General features: G+C 41.6%; 1 protein-coding gene across 2 annotated transcripts in view; it reads right to left on the bottom strand.

Moving 5' to 3' along the window:
- Window positions 1-6,124: 6,124 nt before the first annotated feature.
- PPP3CA (protein phosphatase 3 catalytic subunit alpha) overlaps window positions 6,125-24,554 on the bottom strand; it is a 298,586-nt gene continuing 280,156 nt past the window's right edge. The window contains exons 11-14 of one of the 2 annotated variants that reach the window (XM_084873825.1): window positions 21,660-21,744; window positions 13,982-14,079; window positions 11,030-11,059; window positions 6,125-7,907 (exon numbers count right to left, since the gene is read on the bottom strand). In XM_084873825.1, coding sequence (XP_084729951.1) covers window positions 7,711-7,907; window positions 11,030-11,059; window positions 13,982-14,079; window positions 21,660-21,744 — 410 coding nt within the window. In that variant the 3' untranslated portion in view covers window positions 6,125-7,710. The remainder of the gene's footprint in view (window positions 7,908-11,029; window positions 11,060-13,981; window positions 14,080-21,659; window positions 21,745-24,554) is intronic. The other variant, XM_084873826.1, reaches the window with a different exon arrangement.

Here is a 24,554-nt window from a genome sequence, read left to right as displayed (position 1 = left end):
AGGCCTGGAAGGAGCCGAGGTCCTTGATCTTAATGTTGAGCCGCCAAACTGCTCCTGGGACCACATAGTCCCACGTCTCCTTGTCCAGTCAATGTACCAGTAAATGCGTTTATGGCTGCAGCAGTCAATCATGAATTTGGTGATGTGCAGCTGAGAGATCTGAGAGAAGTAACTGATTTGGCTCCACCCTCACCTGTCATTCCCCCTCTCTACCCTCCCCCTCCCCCCCTCCCCCCCCACCCCCCCCACCCATCCCCCACCCCCACCCCCCCCACCCCGGCTTTAACCACAGTGGTCCTCCTATCACTTTTTCTGGATCTTTTCTTGCTCTTACTGTTACTCCCAGGCTGGAGTCCTTCCCATTGCCCCCGCCCCGCCCACCTCCCAGAAAGCTTCCAAACCAATGCCATTTCTTCTGGGAAGACTTTCTGCCTAAATATACCTTCCCAAAACACACACACACACACACACACACACACACACACACACACACACACCTTTATCTACAGCATCCTTACTGTAAGTACCAACATGACTGAGCTGCTGCTGAATACCACCACAAAAACTAAAGTTTATTGAGTGCTTATTTTGTGTCGGGCACCGAGAAAAATACTTTATTTGCTTTCGTGTTGTCCTTTTCACTTCCCATGGAAAGCTTACACATCAATCACTCTTACTGCCTTCCCCTGGCCAAGGATAAAGTGAAGTTTAAAGAGGCTTATGCCGTTTCTCAAGGTCACAGAGACAACTGGGAAGTGGCAGAGCCATAAAAACTCCAGCCCCGGTCTGGCTCCAGACTGAAACTCTGAGTCCATCACACTCCAGTGAGCATGTGTGGGATTTGTTTTCACTGCGACGGCATGTTCTGAGAGGAGAGAGTGTGTCGTGAGTCCCATTAGATTTTCCTGTCTGCGGGCATGCATGTGCCTTGCACAGACAGCACACAGAACGTGTGCCCCTGATCAGACAGGCACCCCTTTCTGAGCGCCAGAGCGCCACCTGTTCGCCCCAAGTGCTGGCCCCGGCTCCAGCTGTGGCCTCCCCTTCTCTACAAACACAGCTCTCTTTTAGCCTTTCACCAGCCTTGTCAGAATCATGCTCTTTCTCACTAAGATGTTAGCAACTGACCATGGCTTATGGTTTCCTTCTCTATTGTGTATCTTTTTAAAATAGGTGTTTATGATTTTTAAAAATTTATTTTACTTTATTAGTTAGAGAGAAAGAGGAAGGGGGGGGGCATCGATGTGAGAGAAACATTGATCAGCTGCTCGCGATTGGGGATCTAGCCCACAACCTGGGCATGTGCCCTGACTGGGAAGGGAAACAGGGACTTGCTGGTGCCTGGGCTAACACTCAACCACTGAGCCACACCAGCTGAGTGAGTGTGTCTCCTGCTAAAGGGCTTTTGGAGAAAGTGCTATTGAAACCACAGGAATGACTGTCTCACGGTAAAATTTCAGGTACATTATGAGATCCTTGAAGATAAACTCTATTGAATCTACACAAAGCCTTCTTTGAACAAATTATGATGAGCTTGTGGTGATGGTGGGTGAAATTGTTATAGTGAAGGGATATGAACAAAGCAATCTTTTCCTTGACGCTTCACTGAGGAGCGTCACTATCTTACCGCCCTAATCTCCTTTGGCAGGTGAAGTCTTTTAAACTCGAAGGCTACCATCTCCTCCCTAACCTACTAGTGAATGCCAAGGCTTACATAAGTAACCCCTATATTTTCATCTAAATTCATATTCATTGAACAACTGTAAACAAAAATTAAATTAGGTGTGACTATAGCAGCAATCATAAGCAACATTTGTTCATGCTCATTATTCTGTTGAGTTGGAAATATAGGACTGAATTTTAAGTGCTATAGAAATCATAGGGATTTTGGTGGATGCTTATTCACACGTGGGACCCTACTGACAGGTGGGGCTCAGGAGACACTTCTGAGGGAAGTGGGAACCACTGAGCTGGGGGTTTCAGCTCTTCACTAAGGGGTTGCCTCTGGTCTTGGGGCGGGGGGGGGGGGGGGGGGGGGCAACCGGTAGCATGAGAGCATGCTGGAGAGTATTCCTTCTCTCCTGCCTCCCTTCTTCCATGAGTCATCATGCCAGGCACTGCTCCATGCTGATAAAACTAAGATAAGGAGTGATTCTCACTGAAGTGCCAAAGAAAATAAACAAACACAGTGAATTAAGTGCTAAAATAGGGCACTATACACTTGAGAGGAGGAAACACCTTGGTTCCAAGGAGAGGTCATTCCACATGGAAGGTACATAAATAAAGACCCCGAGGGTTAAGGAAACCTGGTGTTTGCTGAGCATTGTTCCATGTCTGGCCTGGCTGAAGTTCAGGGTCAAGCAGAGGCAGGTGAGGTCCGTGGAGTCCGATGTGAATGGCCTTCCATGCAACCTTAAAGAGGTTGGACTTAGTCCCACAGACAATGTGGAGCTATTGGGAAGAAACCTAGATATCCCCGGATTTAGGAATAAAATGATTTCTCAGTATACCTTGAAAAGAATGGCATAGCATTTGAGTTTAAGCCAACTTTGTTCTGAGCTAACCATCTGTGTTCATCAGTTTAGAGCTGTACCTAATGGAGACTCCTCTCAGCTGCTACTAGGAAGTGCAATGTGAGAAAATAAAAATAAAAAGATAAAAGATAAAAGAGCTGCTTTGGTTGGTGCAGGAAGCTCAGCCCTTTCTACAGAACAGTTTGCAAATTAAAGTTCTATGATCCCCGAGGGCTGAGTAACTGAAGGGTCACATCAATCTGGTCTTTGAAGGCAGCCCTTCTACTGTCCGGTTCGGCTCCTTCCTGCAGCCCCACAGGCCCTGCTGTCTCCCAGGTCCACTCAGTGGGGGGCCTGTACACACCCTGCTGTTCAACAGGCTCCTTCGCTAGCAGCTCCCATGTTATGGTAAGCAGGCATCCTTCTGATGTAAGCGAGATGGTTTGGAATAACCAAATCGGTATGATAGCTATCACATCTCCTGTTCGCCTTTTCCGTTTCCGCGGTCTTTCCTTAGGGGCAGGCCCTCCCCTCTGCTGTGTTTCCATTCCCCGATGGGCACTCCAATGCGCCTGTGCTGCCTCTTGAAAAGGTGATCGCCAGAAAGAGGTACATTTCTTTGCTTACTTCTTGCCTCCCATTACAACGGAGACATTTCTTAATAAATGGATTTATCATGAAAGGGCCTCATCAGCCGAAACCAGTTTGGCTCAGTGGATGGAGCATTGGCCTGAGGACTGAAGGGTCCCAGGTGCTATTCCTGTCGGGGGCATGTACCTTGGTTGCGGGCACATCCCCGGTGGGGAGTGTGCAGGAGGCAGCTGATGATGTTTCTCTCTCATCGATGTTTCTGGCTCTCTGTCCCTCTCTCTTCCTCTCTGTGAAGAATCAATAGAATGTATTAAAAAATAAAAAGGGCCTCATCAAGGGCTTTTTCTGGTGAGCATTGCCTTAAAATATAGACGACAGAAACACCTTTGAAACAGAGTAAAAATGGGCTTAAAAAGCAGCTCCATGTTAAGCCAGACACTGACTCACAGTTTGATGGAGCACTGACATTTTACATCATAATGATGGAATGCTGACATTTTACCTCATAATGAAAACTGATATGCTGTCAAGATTGCCAGTCTTCCCTCTCCTCATCGCCACCCCAAACCCCTCCCCGTGGAAAAACAAGAACCTTGGACAGTGAGAGGGAACATGGAGGATCCATGTTTGTGGAGCGAATAAAGTGGAAAGCCACACGCCAAGGGGGAAAGGAGGTATCTTTAGTTTGAGGACCTCAGATGTGTCTATTAATTCAAGGAGCTTCCAGTCTTAGAAAATGTAGGCCCCCAGGCTGGACAGGCAGAGAGGTCCCTGCTTCTTAAATGAGTTTGGCAGGGGGATGCAGTGAGTGGGAGACATAAGGTAGTCAAGGAAACGTGTGAGGCATTTCAGTAAGGCCATTCCCACTGGCCCTCCCTATGGGGGCCTCGGTTTGAGGGCAGTGAAATGGATGTGTGCTAAAATGTCTTACTCCCCATGGATGTGGTGGGCTGGGAGGGAAAGACATGCTTCAGGACCAGGTCATTCATGCTGCTGCAGCCTCTACTTTACCATAACCCTTTCTGGGCTGACACCTCAAGGTGCTCCCACTTTGACACGCTGCCCCAGGGCATGCTGGTCCAGCTGTCCATCCAGAGATGCTCTTTCCCCCTCCACTCTGCTCCCCTTGTCATTGTCACTCAAAAAACATTTTAAGCCTGGCTGGTGTGACTCAGTGGTTGGTCATGTTTCAATTCCTGGTCAGGGAAATTGCTCTGCTTGTGAGTTGCTGGCTGGATCCCCAGTAGGGGATATGCAGGATATAGCCGATCAATGGTTCTCTTTCATCACTTTCATCACGGATGTTTCTCTCTCTCTCTCTCTTCCTCTCCTTTCCTCTCTGAATATATATATATATATATATATATATATATATATATATATATATATATAAACATTTTAAAATGACATAAGCAGAGAATCCTATTTAATAAAAGGCTAATATGCAAATCACCTGAACAGCAGAATGACCGGTCACTATGACATGCACTGACCACCAGGGGGCAGACAGTCAATGCAGGAGCTGCTGCTCAGCCAGAAGCCAGGCTCACTCTGGCCAGCGCAGCAGTGGTGGTGGGAGCCTCTCCTGCCTCTGCAGCAGTTAGACATCCCCCAAGGGCTCCCGGACTGTGAGAAGGCGTAGGCTGGGCTGAGGGAACCCCCTCAAGTGCACAGATTTTGTGCACCAGGCTCCTAGTATTTTAAAAAAGAAAAATTGCTAACGTAGGGTCAGTGAAATCTAGCTCTTACTCTTTGAAAAGCTAGGAAAAATGTCGGCACTGTGATTGAGTCCCTTGAGAGGTGAGTCACCTTGGGGGAGGGTATAAGGGGGAGGGTATAAGAGGGAGGCACGGTGGTTATTTCCTGAGTGTGTGTATGTGTGTGTGGGTGTGTGGGTGTGTGAGTTTAGTAAAAGATTCACTGGCATAAACAACTCAAGAATTCAACAATTTCTCCCAAAGTGAAGGAGATAGATCTAATAACCAATGACATGGCAGTGCTATCCCTTTTGGAAAAATTATTTCATTTCTATATTGATTTCTTTAAAGGAATCATTGAAAAAATATATAGAATTACTTTCTTAACTACTGACCAGAAAGATCAAGCAATACTCACATCAACTGATTATTTTAATGTCAAATGTTTATTTCTATGCCATAGTTGCTTCAGCACAATTTGTAAAAGAAAGGAATCCAAAAAAAAAAAAAAAAAAAGATTTTTTTTTTTGTCAGGATATTTTCTCTGCAGATATAAGAAAACAAACAACGTGGTACCAGAATTACCATTCCTTTCACATCATTCTAATAAATTGCATCTAAATATTTTCCTTGGATGTCATTTTTTTTTTTTTTTTTAGGACAGAAAAATATCCACAAGGAGGGAAAAGTTTGGATTCATTAAAATAAATTTGAGATAGTCTTTATCAGATAATATATCTAGAACATTTTTGTTTTGGTACACTCTATCACTAATTGCCAAAGTCTTATTATTTAATATAATAGGCATACTTTATTACATAAAACAAAGTGCACTGAAAATGAACAATGTTAGAAACAAACTGAAATTTGGTGTATCTTAAATCTCCCGGTGATTAGATATTAGCTGAAGCGCTGGTATACAAATTTTCTACCAATACAAATGCAACTCTCTTCTGTGATGAAAATGCACTTATTAGCTTAGTTCTTTTCGCTTTAGCAGATAGGGCGTCCAATACAACTGAAACAACCTGATAACAAATTTGTTTTTGTTTGTCAAATAAAAAGGAATGATCTGGTTTCTTAATTGGCTCCTGCACTCAAGGGAGCCAGAAGAGGGCATTTACTCTTTAAATACAGTTCTCTCGTCTGATTTGAGACAGAAATCCACCAAGGTTCTTACAGCGGAAGTAGGCACCACGCCTTTGATCACGAGGCCCCCAGAGAAGCCTGGCAGAGCTGCAGGGTGGTGGGCCCAGCACCTAGAGGACAGCGTGGTGGTTGTGCACAGAAATCCCTTCAGCAGACTCAGGGAAAGGATGAGAGTTCTTTAAGTTCATGCACATTTTATTGAGTAGTAATATAAAATGCTTTTTCTTTTTCATTGTTACAAGTGCATGCTTTGATTGCCAACATTTCAGAAGTCAAATTACAAAGGCAAGGCTTTAGGCTGTAGTGAATTACTTGGGCACTTATACAATTGTTAAAAAATATGAATGGACTTTTGTTGTTGTTGTTGTTGTTTTCAGAATGAACCAGTTGTAACCCGTAACTGATATACAAAGGGAAAAAAGTGAAAAAAGTTTGTGGCACATGACAGAACAGAACAAAATAACTAAATCGTTATGACATTAACAGTTACCATGCATTTAGAGTTTCACATGTAACTACAAACTTATTTAAATTTCACAAGGTTGCTAAACATGCTAACCATCTATATGTGCACTGACAAGCTTATGTTAAAAACTTTTAAGAATACTCTCCCCCTTTAGATTTTTCAAAGCTTTTTTGATTACAAAATTTCAAAGGCATTAAGCATTTTAGAGAATATAAAGTACGCCAGTATACATACATTTCCAGTATATGTCAGACCACTAAGCGCATTACAGTCCCATACAGGCCGATACAGCCATTTTTTTTTCTTAAAAAACATGCATAGGCAGATTTATTTTTACAGAATATAGATGCTTTATCACTGTACTTAATATGGTATCTTGTTCACTATACTTAAAAATGCACCACTCATAAATATTTAATTCAGCAAGCCACAACCAAGACTTGATTTATCAACAAAACCCCTAAATACAAACAGCAAAAAAAAAAAAAGATAGATGTAATTATTCCAGTTCTTTAAAACTTAAAGAAAAGAAATGAAAAGATATTCATTGTGAAATTAATAAGGTGTTATATTGAAAGAAGGGCATTCAAGCACACTAAAGAAACCTGAGGTAAGCATAATCTGTACAAAATTAAACTGTCCTTTTTGGCATTTTAACAAATTTGCGACATTCATTTTTTTTTTTTTCTTTTTCTGTGTGTTTTTTTATTTTATTTTTAAGACTGCCTAATTCATTTTATAGCCATTGTCTGACAAGAGTAGCAAAACATTATCAATAAATAGTCCTTAGTTTGTACATCATTTTGTTAAAAATGTTTGATGTCATCCATTTTTAGTGCTGCAACTGTAAACGTACAATAGAGTAAGAAATTAGACAAAGTTTTCGTGTCCAGTAACATAATGAAAGACCTTGCGTTACCCTATCTTGGAGTCCCCAATGCGGGAGGAAAACAAGTCCATTCCCTAACATTGCAGTATATACTAGCATTAATTAGCTTTCTTTCTTTTTTTTTTAAATTTGCTTTTCCTTATAAGCATTTTTTAAAAGGTATACCAAAAGAGGTGTTAAATCACCACCCTCACCAAAATATAGTTTATTATCTATCTCTCCCTCTTTTCTAAGGATAGTGTAAACTGGATCCAATTCCTGGCCCCCACAGCAAATAAGCTCTCTTCAGAGGCAAGAACATACAACTGCCAATATGCAGCAATCCCACCATGCCCTGCAGCTCGAAAAAGAAAGAAGAAAGAAAAGAGAAAGGATAAAGGAAAGGAAAGAGTGAACAGGAAGTGGTCACTGTATATTGCTGCTATTACTGCCATTGCTGTCCGTGCCGTTAGTTTCTGAGGCGAGGGCCTTGTTGATGGAGTTAAGGTTGGCGTCGGAGGGCATGGCATCTCTGCGAGGTGGCATCCTCTCGTTAATTCGGTCTAAGCCTTTGGCCTCCTCGAAGCTAGTGATCTTATGTTGTGGTGAAAATCCTTTGATAGCTAAACAGAAAATCATTAAGAAAAAAAGAGAAACTGGGTTAGCCAGAGGACAACCAGGGGCCCCACTCTTGCATCGGGTGGTGTTAGAGATTTCGCAGGGAGAGATGGGGATCCTTTAGTAGAGAACAGTGATGGGATCCGAGCACAACACAACGGGCTCCTTACCATCCCCGCGGGAAACCAAGGGTTGGGAAACAGCCAATGTCTCTTGCCAACCAAAGCGTCCTCTTCAAGTTAGTGAGATGGAAGCACGTCTCTTTTCTTCACGAGAGTTTACATAAACAAAACCCGAAGTGGACATGGAAAGAGGAAAGTGCTCTGCCAGGGCCAGGTTTCTAGAGCCAGCGCGTATCAACGGGCCACATTAATGGGGTTATGGCACCAAACACCCTGACTCTGACCGGAACACTGCCCTGCTGTTACCGTTCCATTCTGCTAGGAACAGCAAGTTCAATAGCATCACAGAGGTAGGTGCATCTAACATTCTGGTAAAGAGCTTAGAGCAGAAGCTAAAAGATAAAAGGCATTAACTTGGGGCATTTCCATGCCATCTCAGAATCCCAGAAAGGCTTCCTTGACAATCAACTCAATAATGGCATGGAAGCAATAAAATGGAAAGCTCCCGTGTCTCCCTCAGCGCTGGGAGCATGTGGAACGGGAGCAGAGGTGAGAGGGATTCGGAAAAACCAAGCTTGCATCACTAAGTAGGAAACGCTCTCTACCTTCAGCAGCGAACAGGTCAAACTGATGTTCATCTGGTACCCATTCCTGCCTAAGTCACAGAAGACTCTTTCTTTGTAGGTCAATGTAGACAGGAGCGATAGTTCAAGAATCACATGGAGAAAGTGCCTTTCATGTTTCAGGAAAAAAAAAAAAAATAGGACTAATTTTGGCCCCATTCAATGACAACATGAGTTTTCAAAGGAGGGCATTGATATCCGATTTTTTATTTTTTTTATTTTTTAGCAAACCTTAGTGTGCTCCGGAGACTAAGGTAAGGCATATCTGTTCTAGAAACTAAAGGATTTCTTCAGTGGGTGCACCAAGTTAGCTGAAAGTTAAGTACATAAATTGGGAACCAGTGACATCAGTTTGCTTTACTCCCTGTGAAGTGCAAGCCAGGTACCGAAGGGCCAATCTCCAATGCCAAATTAAGCTGCGTCTCCATGGCTGATTAAGGGCAATTTCATGGCACCTTTATCCTTCCCACCTTATTTGGGGGGGGGGGGGGGGGAGAGAAAGAAAGTGGTTTCAAGCTGAAACGCTGCCAGCCACTCCTACACAAATGTGCAGTGCCTTTGATTAGTATGGATGAGATTCTTAAAAGATACACCCAGTTGCTTCTAAACTCATTAAGCGATGAGAAATAGCTTGCTCCCCCCCTCTGCATTTTAAAGGTTAGCATCATGGTGATTAGTCAACTATGAGAGGAAGAAGATGGGGAAATGGGGAAAGACCAAGGCCCAAAGCAAAGCTTCTTAATTCTTCTCTAATTCGGTAATAAATTGCAGAATAATAGAGCTGTCTAGTGAGCACCCACCCTGAAAACTAACTCAATTATTTTGAGAGACAAAACAATGGCACAAAGTGGTACTCTGTTCTTTTTCTAAACCACTAGAAATACCATTTCATCAGAATTAGTAAATATCGAAAGTTCATCATTGTGATTAATTTTATTAATTTCAGCGATACAAGTGGAATCTCTGGGTTTAAAAGCCCATAAGATGGGAGCATAGAAATTCAAACTCTCGTTAGGACCATGCAATATGGTCAGAATGGGGCTCCGTTGCTAATCACCCCTGTCTAGCCTGGTACGGAAGAATGTGCTCTGCTGTAGTTGCTGGTCAGACAATGGGTATTAGCAATTTACATTGGTAGTGTACTTAACACAACACAGAGTCACAGAAACCACAGAAAACAGCCAAACTATATCCACAAGAATGCACACTGCAGATTAGAATGTGCCGAGAGGAATAGAGAATTCCCACATAAATAGCAGCTTATGCACTGCTATTTAGGAAGCAGTTGTATTTTCTCTTACGTTGCTATCATTTCCCCTGCTACATCCAAATCATGTACAGATTAAAGAGTGTAAAGTGGCACTTTTGAAACATCACATCCAAGGACCAGATGCACACACCATTTGGGGGAAAAACGAAGAGTTATCTTTGCAAGAGCAAAATACAACTGAAGAATTTTGTTTTAAAGGGGAACTTCAAATTATTCTTTTTTACAATTTCCAAAGGGTAGGTAGGTATCCTATTAAAGACTATGTTGATATGCAGTTCTATCATGACTATATACTCACAAAGCACTTACTTCAAAACTAATTGCTATAGGATCAAGTCTACTGTCCTTGAGCAGCGCCAGGACATGGTTGGTGATAGACATGACTTGATTTCCCCTGCAGCACCTAGCAGAGGGCCTGGTGCAAAGCAGACACTCAATAAATGTTAATCAATTGAGTGACAGCCGCTATGCTAGTTACTTTGCCACTTCCACAGACACTTGCTGGTGCTAACTGTACTGCCAATTCCGGTAGGTTAAAATTTGGTTAGAGTATCAGAACTGTTTATCTCATACACAGCTGTCTCTTGTTGGATTATTGTTTAGAGACATAAATTAATGTTGAACTACAACAAAGCACTATTCAAATGAAGTTTTTTTTTCCTTGCTAGAAATTTCTGAAGACTAGAATTCATAAAGCTATTTTTATTCTCTCCTTTTCAGTGCTGACTGAAAGTGATTTGAGGGAGGGACATGGTTCAGCTCAACGAGTATTGTTTTGCGCGTTATTTGTCAAAACAGCTGCCATAACCCCCACCCCACATCGTTCAAGATATATGATCCTTTTGTTTTCTGTGATTATCCTAGATTCATTGTATACAAAGTCAAACATAGCTTTAAGGGAAAAATAAAACAAACAAACAAACCATAAAAAGGACACTTTCCCCTTTAAAGCAAGAACATTTTGGTTAATACTGAGCCACAACTGTTAGCCCAACACCCACACACTCTGTACAAGCTACAGCAAAAATAAAAAAATGAAAATAAAAAATGAATACACCCAGCAGAGCCCTTATCTGTTGTAGGTACAACAGAAAGGGGACTGGCCAATTTACCTTCATCAGCCTCAATAGCCTCAACAGTAGCTGAAGAGAAGAAAGGGGGTGCAAAATGAATGAGAAAAATGAGCAGAGGATTTTTAACTCTAAGAACAAATCAGTGACGATCAAGGGAACTAAGAGAATTCATGTTCCTGTTAAGTGCTGGATTCTGGCACAGACAACAAAACAGAAATGCTAAAAAGAAAGAAAAAAAACCACAACAAAATAAGTTTAATTTATAAGATGGATACACATGTCTGAGTGAACTGCTTTGGTTTGTGCTCACTAAATACATGACAAAGTGACCCTTTAGGAAAACACGCAGGAAAGTTTTCTTTTACTCAGATTGAATTGATAAGGGTCAATCTAAAATGAGCCTGTGACTGGCACCAATTTCAATAAAACCACTGCTGTGCTTGGTGAGTTACAGTTTTAAAATATTAGGAGAAAAAAATAAGGCAGAATTTTAAGCAGTTGCCATAATGTCAATGGGGTAATTTGTGCTATTTAATATTAAGTAGCACATTTCCCTACTGCAATGGAAAAGGGGAATCGATTTAGAGGAAAAATAAAATCCATGTGTCTTGAGCTGAAAATGAATATGTTTCTATAAAGACCAACACCCAGCATGATTAGAATGGCGAGGGATAAAAGGAAGGCCATGGTATACTTTGGACTTGTTTTACCAGGCAATCCAATTTAAAATCGTTTTTTTCTTATCGTGCTATCATTTCTGGGAATGAAATTCTTGAAAAGTTACCATCAAATGGTAACATGCCAATAGCAGCTATAATGCCATCAGCACGGTAAAGCAAAGGCAGCCTAAATACTGCAAATCAGCATATTTCAGGAGCAAAACTTGGAAGGCCCATTGCTTTACCAGTATTATAATAATGTGAGTATCTATATTCCCACTGTACAGGTGTATGCATCTTTCAGTTACTAAGGATAGTTGATATTTCCTTAATTAAGTGCTAAAATGCAAAATTTCTCCACGTTTACTTCCAAAAATTTATATTAAAATTCTACCCCTTGACTCTAATGTGCACATTCCTTATAATTTAAGGTTTTAAATCTAGGGCAACTGCCAAATGTGCACTACAATCTACTTACAGTGCATTCTAAATTCCACCTCGAAGAAGAAACAGTGAAGCTTTACATAATTTCTCCTTTCAGACAATTGAAGGGCATCAGAAAATGGATTCTAAAATTGTATTAATGTATATGGTTTAAAATATATACTGAATTTTCAGATTCTCAGGACTATTGAGATTCCAATGCTTATGTCCCCTGTGTGTATGTGAGTTCAACACAGAATAATACAAACAATGGTTTTAAAATAACGTGAACAGAAAAGGTAACTGAAAAATCTAAGTTAAATACCAGTGAAAATCTGGAAATCAGATGAACAATTGTAAGAACTTAAAATAACTTAAGTTTAAAAGTAAAGCAACATATGTGAAACCATACCAGCACCAACATATTAGAACTACGTACTGTTGTTAAGTGTATCCTTTTAGAGCAAATGTGACCATAGTTTCTGATAATACACTTGCAGTACCTTAAAATGTGCTTATCAAAAACTATGCAGATTTCAATGAAGTAGTTGTCCATTCTGAGTTTTTCAGTGATCCATTGATGTGAATGGTGTAGAAAGCATGTTTACTGTGATGGGAAACATGCTATGTTTTAATAAACAAGTTGATAAAAAATTTTAGGTGTAAAGGGGGAATTTCCTTAATACTATATATTTTCCTGCTATCATTTAGAAATGTCCTCTTTTGTGAAAACTCAACGATATTGATTTTGGAATAAATCACTATGAAAATAAAGAAAACGAGAGTGTTGCTGCTAGGGGGTGATTATTTAATAGTACCTTATACCTGAAGCTGAACACTACTCTCCACGCAGAGAGGTGGGTCTAAATAATCTGTAACCATAGAAGACCTGGATCTTCTAGTTTGAGGGATAGGGATAGAAAAATAAAACACAAACGCACACACAAAAAGATTCAGGGAAAGATATAGGAAAATAAGCAAGAGGCTGAGATTGTTTTGAAAATGTTATAGGGTATTTTTGTTTTCCTTTTTTCATGTTAAAGATTAATTTAACTGCAACATTTCCATGAATGATAATATTAGTTAAAATAGATAATAAAACAAAAGTAAAAGAGTGTATCTGGTAGGGTAGCCACTAGCCACATGACTATGTAAATCAAATTAATAAAAATAGATAAAATAAAGCACTTTCTCAGTTGTATTAGCTGTATTTAAGCTTGTAACAGCCACATGTTGCCAGTGACTTCTGTACAGATACAGACATTTCCGTCATCACAGGAAGTGTTATTGGAAAGCGCTCATCCAGAAAGCTACACATTTTAATACAAACTCTCTGGGTCTTTTAAAGGAAATGGTTTCGTTCTTTTTCAGAAATAAAACATGGTTATACTCAGTCTGTTTTGGGGGTATAAGTAAAAGACATATAGAACTCCCAATGTCTACTCAAATGGATAGTGAAATTATACTTTTTATATTATTCCTACATTTTCCACTGAAATGTAAACTTTGGTACGTATATTTGTACGTGTGCGTGTGTGTGTGTTTTTCATCCATCAAATAGACAACCAGAATATTTAGTAAAAATGTAATTAAAACTTTGTCTTTAGCAACTGATGGAGAGTGGGCAAACCTATTGTGCATGTAGGAAACCCCAATGAGGGGTCCTATAGCAAGGCCTGCACGTGGTTCCCATGGGAGCGCTTTGGGAATGCAGGGTGGGTCCAGACTCCATTCCCACGCGAGAGGGAGGTGTCTTGTGGGACATGACTGGTCACGTGGATGTAGGGGTTCAGACCTTCTTTGAGCCGAGAATAAGACAGAGCTTAAATGAGTGAATAACTCAGGGCTCTAACGACACGGCTGACTAATGCTCCTGGCACGGACAGGCCACAGTGAAGGGGCTGCTTACCGCTTTGCAGAGTTTGCTTCCCTCCAGAGAGCACGCCGCTGGGGAGCATGCCTGTGGGCGTCAGGCCTTTCAGCGTCAGCACACTCTCGCTCTCCTCTCTGGAAAGGCACAAGGTGAGGGGGGCATTAACTCTCATTTTCTGTGTTTTTTTTTAAATGTACTTTTTATTGTTGATAGTATTACAGATGTCCCCCTTCCCCCTCCCCCCCTCCTTTTCCCTTTCCTCCCAGTCTTTAAACACCCCCCTCTCCCGGCACAGGTCTTCACTACCCTATTGCCCAAGTCCATGGGCTACACATATAAATTTTCTTTGGAGAGAGAGAAAAGACTGACGAAAAAATGCGTATAATAACTCACATTTACATCTATCTTGGCTCTGTAGATTTTTTTTTTAACTTAAAACATACTAGATTTTTATGCATTCGTATTGAAGTAATGTTATGTAAATGATGATTATACAACTGGGATGGTTCAGTCCCTTCTGAGTATTGAAGATACAGAAAACAATTCTGATTATTAAGCGGGCATCACAACACCCGGTGGCTGCTGGGCTTCCCTGGTGGGATGCAGATACTGAACATGAGCCTAGGGGAGTATGGATGGGTGTTTTTCAGCCCAGGATCAGGAAAAATGAGTGAAGCTCATTTGATTTGGGAGAGAAAACCATATATAGGAGTTTATGGGAGATAAAAAATAAAATACACGTATGTATCAGAAAGCTAGGCGTTACATACAGTGGGCTGAGGAATTTTGACATTACATGGTAAACATGCAAAATAATGACAACTAGCCAATATTGCAACTGGTAAAATTTCTCAGCTTTCCTTTTCAGCAGCCTCTTTCCCCACTGCTTTGCTAATATAAAATTGCTTTATTACTCATTATGACAAATGTTTTCCAAATAGTTTATGTACATCATTATTTCATAATAATTGAATTAATCATAATGATTAAATAACCATGAAATAGGAATAACCTCCTATTTTTCCATGTAGCAGACACTGTAACCCTATATAACCCAAAAAGCTTATATTTCTTATATATCTTACTAGAGGCCTGGTGCACGAAAAATTCTGCATGGGGGGGGAGCCCTCAACCCAGGCTGCACTCCTCGCAATCCAGGACTGCTGGCTCCTAAATGCTCACCTGACTGCCTGTCTGATCACTCCTAACCCCTCTGCCTGCCTGCCTGATCATCCCTAACAGCTTGCTTGCCTGCCTTCCTGATTGTTTCTAACTCTTCGCCTGCCTGCCTGACCACTCTTAACTGCCTCTGCCTCAGCCCCTGCTGCCATAGCTTCATCCAGAAGGACATCAGGAATGATGTCCGAAAGGTCGTCCAGCTGTCAGATCTAATTAGCATGTTGCCCTTTTATTATTATAGATGTTTATAATATCTGCAGCTACCCACTTCACATTTTTATAATGCTAAAGATGACCCACACAAGATTCCTAAACTCCCCCCCAAACCTGCCTCTTCCATAATCTTTCTTCATCCTTTAGTTAACCTTTAAGACTTACCCTTTAATGTCCTTTTCCTATCTCATGCCACGTCCACTCAATCAGTAAATCTGAAGGCTCTATTCACAAAGTATTTCCAGTAAGTACCTAACCATTTCTCACAATACTACTCCTCTCACTGAGATATAATTAACGTACCATACAATTGGCTCATTTAAAACATACAATTCAATCAACGGTTTTAGTACATTTATAGCTGTGAAACCATCACCGTAGCCAACTTTACAGCACTGTCAGCCCTCCAAAAAGAAGCCTTTGTCCAGGAGAGGCCACTTGCCCTCTCTTTCAGCCCTGTATAACCACTAGGCAACTTTCTACAGGTTTGCTTCTGAATTTCACACAAATGTAATCATATAACACGTGCCCTTTTGTAACAGACTTCTTTAGCTTGCCACCACCAACTCTTACCTGGATTGTTCTAGCAGCCTCTTATGAAGTGCCCTTGCTCAATGCTGGTCATGCTCTGGTGCCCACCTCCCCACCCCCCGTAACTATTCTCAGTGTATCAGCCAGGCAGAGCCTTGGAATACCTATGCAGGTGCTGTCTCTAAAATGTTGGACAAGAGCACTCAAAAACATGCCCCCAACCCACATTCTCCCATCCTCACCCACCTCTTACATCCTATTTCTTATTAGCATCCACATCCCCTAGTGTCTTCCAGATGCACCAGCGCCTCCCACCTGAGGGCTCTGCCCCTGCCTGGCCACACTCTCACCCTGACAACTGCGTGGCTCCCCGCCTCTCTGCCTTCGACGCTGCTCACGCATTGCCCTGTAAGCGTGGACTTCCTTGAGAACACTTTAAAAAATAACAGGCTCCCTCCACTCCCTCTCCTCCTTGCCTACTTTATTTTTATCTGAAAACCATTCAGCTCATTTGTTTCCTTGTGGTTTTTGGTGGTTGTTTGGATCCCCTGTCCACTCCCTCCCACCCTGGCTAGGGGGTCCTCCTGTGAGGAGGGGTTTCTGTCGGCTTTGCTCATGGCAGCGTCAGCAGTGCCCAGACCAGAGCAGCGCCTGGTACACAGCCGGCACTCGAAACACAGGAATGAGTCAAAGGGAAACAGAAGGGAGAATGGCAGCATTTTATATTTCTGTCTCCTTCACTGCAGAGTTTACTTAAAATATTAGGTCTGAGATGGTCAATTAATCCTTGTTTACTTTCAGGCAGTGCTTCAACCCTTTCAGGCTTCTGCTGGCAAACCACTAGAGGTTCCATAAAAGAGAGAAATGTTCTGAATGCTAATAGGTGGCTTTGGAAATATTGAGAGTATCTCTAAGTAAATGAACATATTCTTTCCTGTGCGTTCATTTTTTAAATCTGGTTTCCTTACCTCCTTTCCCTTTCTCGTTCAACTGTTTTTCTCCTCTCCTTATAGTCTTCTTATTTTTAAATTGAAGTATAGCTGACTTACAGTATTACAATAGTTTCACATGTACAGAGTAACAAATCGATGTGTACCTATCTTACGAAAGACCACTACAGTCAGTCTGGTGACTATCCGTCACCATACGAAGTTGTTCCAACACTAGTGTTGTTGGCTATGTTCTCTGCACTGTACATTATATCCCGTGACTTATTCTATAACTGGAAGCTTCTTCCTCTTCTTCCCCTTCACCTATTTCACCCCATCCCCATAGGCCCTCATCTGCCTGTACCCTTCTGACACAACCACTACTGCCCCACACAGAAAACGTTTTCTAGAAGTTTCCCTATATATATCTCAGTTGCAGCCATCGCTGCAGAGATCTCCCTGGAAGGAACATAACTAGGCTCCCCTTCTGGAAGGTTCTGTGCTCAGTTTGCTTCATTTTCTTTCCGGGTTCCTCTCTTCCTCCTGAGTCACCTCCCCAGCCCCGTGGCTGATCTCTTGCTCTCTGTCCAGACCTGTGCTTTCTAACGTGGCAGCACCTCAGCCGCGGGGGCTCTGACTGCTCCTCCCTCACCCCCGCCCAAACATCACCTGGGATGTGCTGCAGCTGGAGAGTTTGCATCAGAGTTCAAAGACGTGATACAGAAATAAGAATATAAAATCTCTCTTTAACAAGATGTATATGCACTACATGTTGAAGCCATAACATTCTGAATCTATTACATAGAAAGGATATAGGATGTATTATTGCAATGAATTTCACCTGTTTCTTCCCACTTGCATTTTAACTGCGGCTTCTGGAAAGCGTAACATCACAGATGTGGCTCATTACATTTCCCTCGGAAGGCACCCTTCCAGGGGATGCTTGTCTTTCCGCCTCGCCTCCCTCCCTCCGGCCCTTGGCAAACTCCTGGCCTCTGTGCTTCCGCTCTGTGTGCACTCCCATGCCTGCATTTCTCACCGCTCTCTGAGGCTTTGGGGCACAACTCCTAACCACCTTCTGCCCCATGCAGCTGATGGCAGCTCTCCCCAGGAAAGCTGTTGGAGATTTAAACGGATTCATGCTTCCTCCTCCTTAGACAACAGCATCCTCAGGCTGTCAATCACATGGGCTAGTACCTCTGTGGAACAGTCTTGGGATATGTCCTTTCCCCCGTCACCCTTGCACTGGTCAGGGAGCTTGCAGCAAACACCAGAACCCACTCTGGCGAGTGTTAACGTGCAGAGATGGTTTAAAAGGTATGAGGGAGCTCACGGAACCAGAGAGCTAGACTGGAATGCTCGGTAGTGGGGAAAAGTACCAGGGCTCATCCACACTGCGGGGCCCACTCTGCGAAATGCTGCCACTGCTGGTTAGAGCCAACATCAAGCTAGTGCTAAAGCCATGGGGTTGGCCCCCCAAATAGTGAGTAAGAAGCTCCTCCCCTGCCGGCCCCTCAGATCCCACATTCGACAGGGGAATCACCTCCCCTGGCCCCTGCTTCCTCAGGGTGCTCATTTCAAAAGGGAAATCTTATGTGCCCATGTGACTGGTGGATCCTGGGCAACACGCCTGCACCTTACCTGCCGGGGCTGCCGAAAGACAGGCTTCTGGTCCCCTCAAAATGATGCAAACTAGCAAAATTAAGGACTGTGAGGGACAGGTGTACCGCCATCTCCACATTCATCCGTTAAATTTGTAATCTGCTAGCTTCACAAATTCCCTTGTATCTGTCCTCCTGTACTCTGGTTTGGATTATTTCCATAGTTTCTTAAATGTCCTGACACTAATAGGTCATCTTGCTAACTAGCCTTCACATTGTCCTTAATCTACACCATCTACACATTAGTTAGAGCAGGGGTCTTCAAACTACGGCCCGCGGGCCACATGCAGCCCCCAGGGGAGTCTGATCCGGCCTGCCAGGTTTTTGGGGCAGTGAGCGCAGCCGAGGTGTTACAGTAGGAATTAGTAGTTCATATAGTCCGGCCCTCCAGCTCTCTGAGGGACCGTGATCTGGCCCCCACTTTAAAAAGTTTGAGGACCCCTGAGTTAGAGCATGTCCCTCATCCCATGAAAACCATCCCATAACTTATTTCCTGCACATACAACATTCATGCTTTTGCATGATATTCAGACCATTAAGGATCTGGACTTAAGTCCATTTTCAGCCCGTTTTTTTTTTTTTTTTTTTTTTACTAGATTCCTTACTCGCCTGCAGTCTTACTACCCAGGTCCTTTCAGTACTTAGAATTCACTGACTACGTAGTTCACTTTCACATCAGAGTCATTAGTGCTGCTCCCTATGTGAGTCTGGACACACTACTTATCTCAGTTTCCGTTTCCCCGCTGAGGTCAACCCAACCTTCAAGTTCGCTGTGTAGACTCCTGTCAGGTGCGTACCCCCTGGGGCATGGCACCTGGCATTGAACTAGGACCTCAGAAAAGGCTGCTCTTGGGACTCGGTGGCTGTGATTTTGACAGTTTCTCAGCTTCCAGGAATGCCTGCACCACAGCTCTCTACCCAGTGAACTCAGCCTATCCTCCTCCAATGTCACCCTCTTCACAAACATTCCTTTCAGGAACTACCCCTTGCCGTCCCTTTCCACAGCAGAGCATCTCTTCTTGTCTGCAGTAAGCATTTTATTGCCTTCCATTGTTGATTTTCTACACGTCTGGCATTCCAACTTGGTATCCATTTTGCTTAACTCAGTATATAGTACACATTTCATGTTCAATCTTTACTTTCTAAGCTTAAATTTTCTCTGGATATGATCCCCTATAGTCCACAAGTTTACTGAGATGTTTAATTATGAAAAGCCATAAAATACATCTTGTTTTAATTTTCTATCAATATGGGTAGGTGTAACCGGTTTGGCTCAGTGGATAGAGCATCAGCCTGCAGACTGAAAGGTCCCAGGTTCAGTTCTGGTCAAGGGCATGTACCTTGGTTGCGGGCACATCCCCAGTAGAAGCTGATAAATGTTCTCTCTCATCAGTGTTTCTAACTATTTATCCCTCTCCCTTCCTCTCTGTAAAAAAATCAATAAAATATATTTTAAAAAACATGGGTAATCTTAGTCAAGTCACTGATCATCATTGGGCTCAAATGGACCATTTCACAGCTGGAAATGATTGCATCTTATGCACCAATAATGATTACATCTTAGGCAGGGGATAGGAGGGATTCCCCAATTTTAAGACCTACTTATGATTTACAGCATTGCTCCTCATACCTTCAAGTGGTTTAAAGACTAACGTAGTCACACATGTTTTTATATTAAGAAAGGCTTCTCCTTTTTCCTAAATGTACTCTCATGTGGAAATTCTGGAGCTGCTTTTTTCTTCTCCTCGTAGAGATTTCAGATAGGAAAAGCAAGCAAGTATGTATTGGTAAATCTGAGATGACAAATAAGTGTTTATACATAGGTATCAGCTGAGCTTACGATCTTTCTATAGTCTTTTGCCGCCACAGGACATCTAGCCACAGAGGCCTCCTTGCTGGTCCTCAAAACTGCTGACCTTTGCTTCTCTCTAAGAATCCTTGCACTCGCTCTTCCTAGGCCCTGAAACCTCTCACTTCCTGTCTCTATGAAGGTCATCCCACACTTGCTCCAATGCCGTTACTCAGAAAGGTCTTTGTTGATCACATGCGAGAAAATAAGTACCTCATCCCCCAACTTGCTCTCCCTTTATATTGCTTTCTTGTTTATCTTCATGATATCCGAATCGATGCCTTAAGTTTTATTGTATTTATTACGGAATGAATGAATAAGAGAGTCCTACGACTTCAGCAAGCAGTAAAGTATTAGAGCACATAGGCTGGAGGGGGCAACACTGCTCTATCTTCAGCTTTAACATGACTTTTCAGGATCTGGTTGCCTACCACAGAGCTAGTGCGGATTTGATTTGCTGTCTTTGAAAAAGCACGTTAATACTTTTCCTCACAGTTCCCTGGCTTGTGGCATCAAGTCATCCAGTCTCTCTTTAGTGACTCTATTGTAACTACTGTGTGTGAAAGAGTTGAGGCAAAAATTAGGCAAAATTAGGTTATGAAATTATACAATATGTACATGGCCCACTTCCCAAAATTTTCCTATTTACCCTTTTTTAACGTGTGATTGTGAATTGACTATATGCTCCTTACATATAAACATGCCATATCTTAAATGAATTTTTGGAAGAGAAATAGAGTTATTTTGTATGAACTAAGAATAGGTAACTGAATTTAAGTAAAGAAAAATGTAGCTAATTCTCTTTAAGACTATGCTTGTTTTCTAAACCCAGGCTTACTCATAACATGATTCATGGTCTATTTAAAAAATAACTATGACATGGGAATTGAAACATTAAATAACTATTTCTTTCTCTCGGTGATTTATTAGAATAATATAGACTCGCATGAACAAGCTTTATGGTTGGTGTTCATTTCCTAGAAGTCTAGTAAAATGCACGTAATAAAATCATCTTTTACCACAGAGCCAGAATGAAAAATAAAAAAGGCTATAATAGCTTTCTTGTTTTACTACATGTTCAACCTATTGTGAAATATATGTTTTAAAAGTCCAGCAACAAATACAGGCTTTAAAATGTGAAACAGTCTATTTGGAGGCTGTCCCTGTGGAAATAATGTAGTGTATCTCAATTTGACTAAAACAGTGAGAAATGGACAATTCCATTTAAAAAAAAATTATGGTAAAGCAAATATCTTCTAGCAACATACTTACATTACCAGAATAAAATATTAAAATGCATTAAGTGATACACAATCAACTTCAAAACAGAAACAGAGGAAAAGCGATCCCACCTGAGGACCGAGAACACTCTGGCCATTTTGCCTATTGCTCGGATCTTGTTCCTTATCACCTCCTTCCGGGCCGCAGCTGTGGCTCCTGCAGTTTAAAACAGAGAGTAGACCAGTCAGTGCCTTTTTATATTATTGCAATTACTTTACAAATTTTCATACGTAATAGATCTTGTGAGCAAATCCAGTGTCCTTTCCCCACTCCCACCCCTGTAAGAGGATTTATCTGTAAATCAATTTAAAAACATATGTATCTGACTTTAATATTTAGATGTGATTCTTGAGAGGTCCCCGGAATGCAAAAGAGAAACTTTGGCGATTCCCAGGGGGAGGTGGGTGAAGCGCTAAGTGAAAAATCAGCAGAGGGGCAGGTTCCTACTGTTTTCTTCCAGATCAGTTCCCTTCTCTTTTGTTTACACAGAGAGAGCATGCATTGGCAGGAGGAATGAAGTGAGTCACCAGGATCTTCTACTCATTTCCTGGCTGCATGCTGGGAAGACTACCTCAGGAAACCGCTTCATTGCAAGTTCTCCCTTGCAGTGATCAAACTAGCGAGTCTCAACTCCTTATGCTCCCTAGATCATCATCTCTATTGCTTAATGGCCAGGAAACATTGATCGTAGCACCTGATACTTTTTCAATTTCTGGTTGGTTCGCAAGTTCTAGAGAAAAAAAAAAAGGTGGAAAACTACTGAGTGGGATTCAGGGTGAGATGGTGGCACACGGTTTGTATATGAGTGCTTATGTAAATAAGTTACACATAGTTCTGTTTTACCACTGATTAGATTTTCCAAACGTTAAAAAAAAAAAATCAGTCTACATAGGTTATTGTTATTATAAAACTTTTCTTTTTTATTATTATTTGAAAATAATATTATATGATCTTTAGTGAATCTGTTTTGTTTTTGTTTTCTTACATTCCTGAGCGTGTTTGGAAAAGTACAAGACACAGAAACACACCTCTTTTAAGATTTTTATAATCCGAGTTAAGAGGGACAAGACATTCTTTTTATACATTACATGGGACTTTGTAGAAAGTGTTAACACAAGCCACTAATAGAAAGGCAACAAAATATTTTTAGATAATATCAGAAATGTTCCCAACCTGATGAACAGTTTAAGCCATATAATTTGTTCCAAGGCTGCAGTCTATAGGAGATAATTGGTGTAAATGTTGGTCTTTTCAAGCTATGAAAAGAACAAGCTTTCTGACCTTTTCCGGAGGAAAAGATTTCTGCTGTTTTCCTTAGAGGGCTCTCAAGAATGCAGAGTCCTTTGCATTGTTTGAAAAGGGTCAAACAATTAATCACCACCCTAACATTTCTTTAAGAAACAAAAAAACTCACACTGACACCCACAGAATTTTGCAAAAGGTTGCAGAAAGGCCTAGGCCTTTATCCACCCCAAGAAACTGAGAACATAATGGGCCATTTTCTCCTCCTGAGCAGCTTCCTTTGTCAAAGGTGATGCTAATGCAGACCCATCAATGGTGCCCTGGGTGCACCCAGATGTGTATGGGTGAGTCATCTTCCTCTCACCTTCCCCCGAGCTGAAAGCCCTCACACAGCCTGCATTTCTGCTCATTTCTTTCTCTGTGGCAATCACAACATGGCAGTTATCTCCCAGCATAGTCAATCAGCAGGACTTACTAGTTCTGCCAGCTACTCTGCCTGCACATGAGTAGAGTATGCTTGAAGCCCCATGGGGAAGAGCCATGCTCCTATCCAACCCTTCTGATCAATGGGAAGCATGGGCTCTTATTCACTGCTTGTCCTAGAATTACACACCATTGGCTGGAACGTTGGACGGGACAATGGGGTGGGTGTAGGATAACCTGCTTCCAACTTGATTCTGCGTTTTCAGAAATGTATGTTGTCTAAGTTTTGTAATTAAGTTTCTTTATACAGTAAGTCCTGTCCTGGAGAGCATCTAAAAGCCTGAAGTGTCTGGGCTTGGATTTTTAGATAACTGATGATCAAGAAACTACTAAAGCACATTTGTGAAGAAGAAGATAAAAAAAAAAAATACTGGGATGGAAACTCATCTCCTTAAGGTAGTTTTCCTATATATGTATTTTCCAGTCATTCCGTTAAGTGCTGCTTTCAGCCTAATGGGTTATTACTACTCTGTATTTAATATCATCAAGTCTGACTGGCCCAGTCCATGCAGAGGTCATGATGTGCTAAGTGAGGAAAAGAGGCTGACCCTCAACAGCAAGCAGGGTAGCCAGATCATAAAATCCATCCAACAGACACAAACAATGGAAAGTATGGGAAAGCTCCAAAAATCATGACTATATTTAGAAGCACAAGACGAAAAGCAGCAAGAAGAAGTAGTTAAGTGTCTAGAAATAAACTGTACATATTTAAGAGAAATGAGAAGGGGAAGGGGAAGATATAAAGTATACAAATATATAAAATATGTAAGAAGGATAATCTCACAGAAATGTTTCACTAAAAGACTTGTAAAAACCAGAACCAGAGAAAAGAAAAGTAAGACACTAAGTTGGAAGGGAAATAAATTATGTAGAGCCATTCTTCTGAGCTCAGTATGAACAGATACTCGGAAAATGCTCAAATAAAAATTAAATTTTAAATATAAAATGAAAATTCTGACATCCAGTTCATCATCCCTTATTTATTTTTTCAAATCAAATGAGTGCATACGGCAGACATTCTACTGTATGTATTCACAGTGGTGCTCTCCACACTGCCACACTGTTCCTGAGGAAATACTATCTCTTGTTGGGTTTCTCATGGACCCAGGTAAGAGGTTTTCCTACCCCTTTTATAAAATTAGAATACATTTACTCAAATTTAATCACAAGCAGTAAGAAAAGACATTAAGAACTATGTCTCAAACATACTCAGATTCACTTTAATATTTTCTAAATAACCA

Source organism: Pipistrellus hanaki (genome assembly GCF_964339955.1).
Source record: "Pipistrellus hanaki genome assembly, chromosome: 1".
Classification (NCBI taxonomy): Eukaryota; Metazoa; Chordata; class Mammalia; order Chiroptera; family Vespertilionidae; genus Pipistrellus; species Pipistrellus hanaki.
This window is presented reverse-complemented; position numbering and strand designations above follow the sequence as displayed.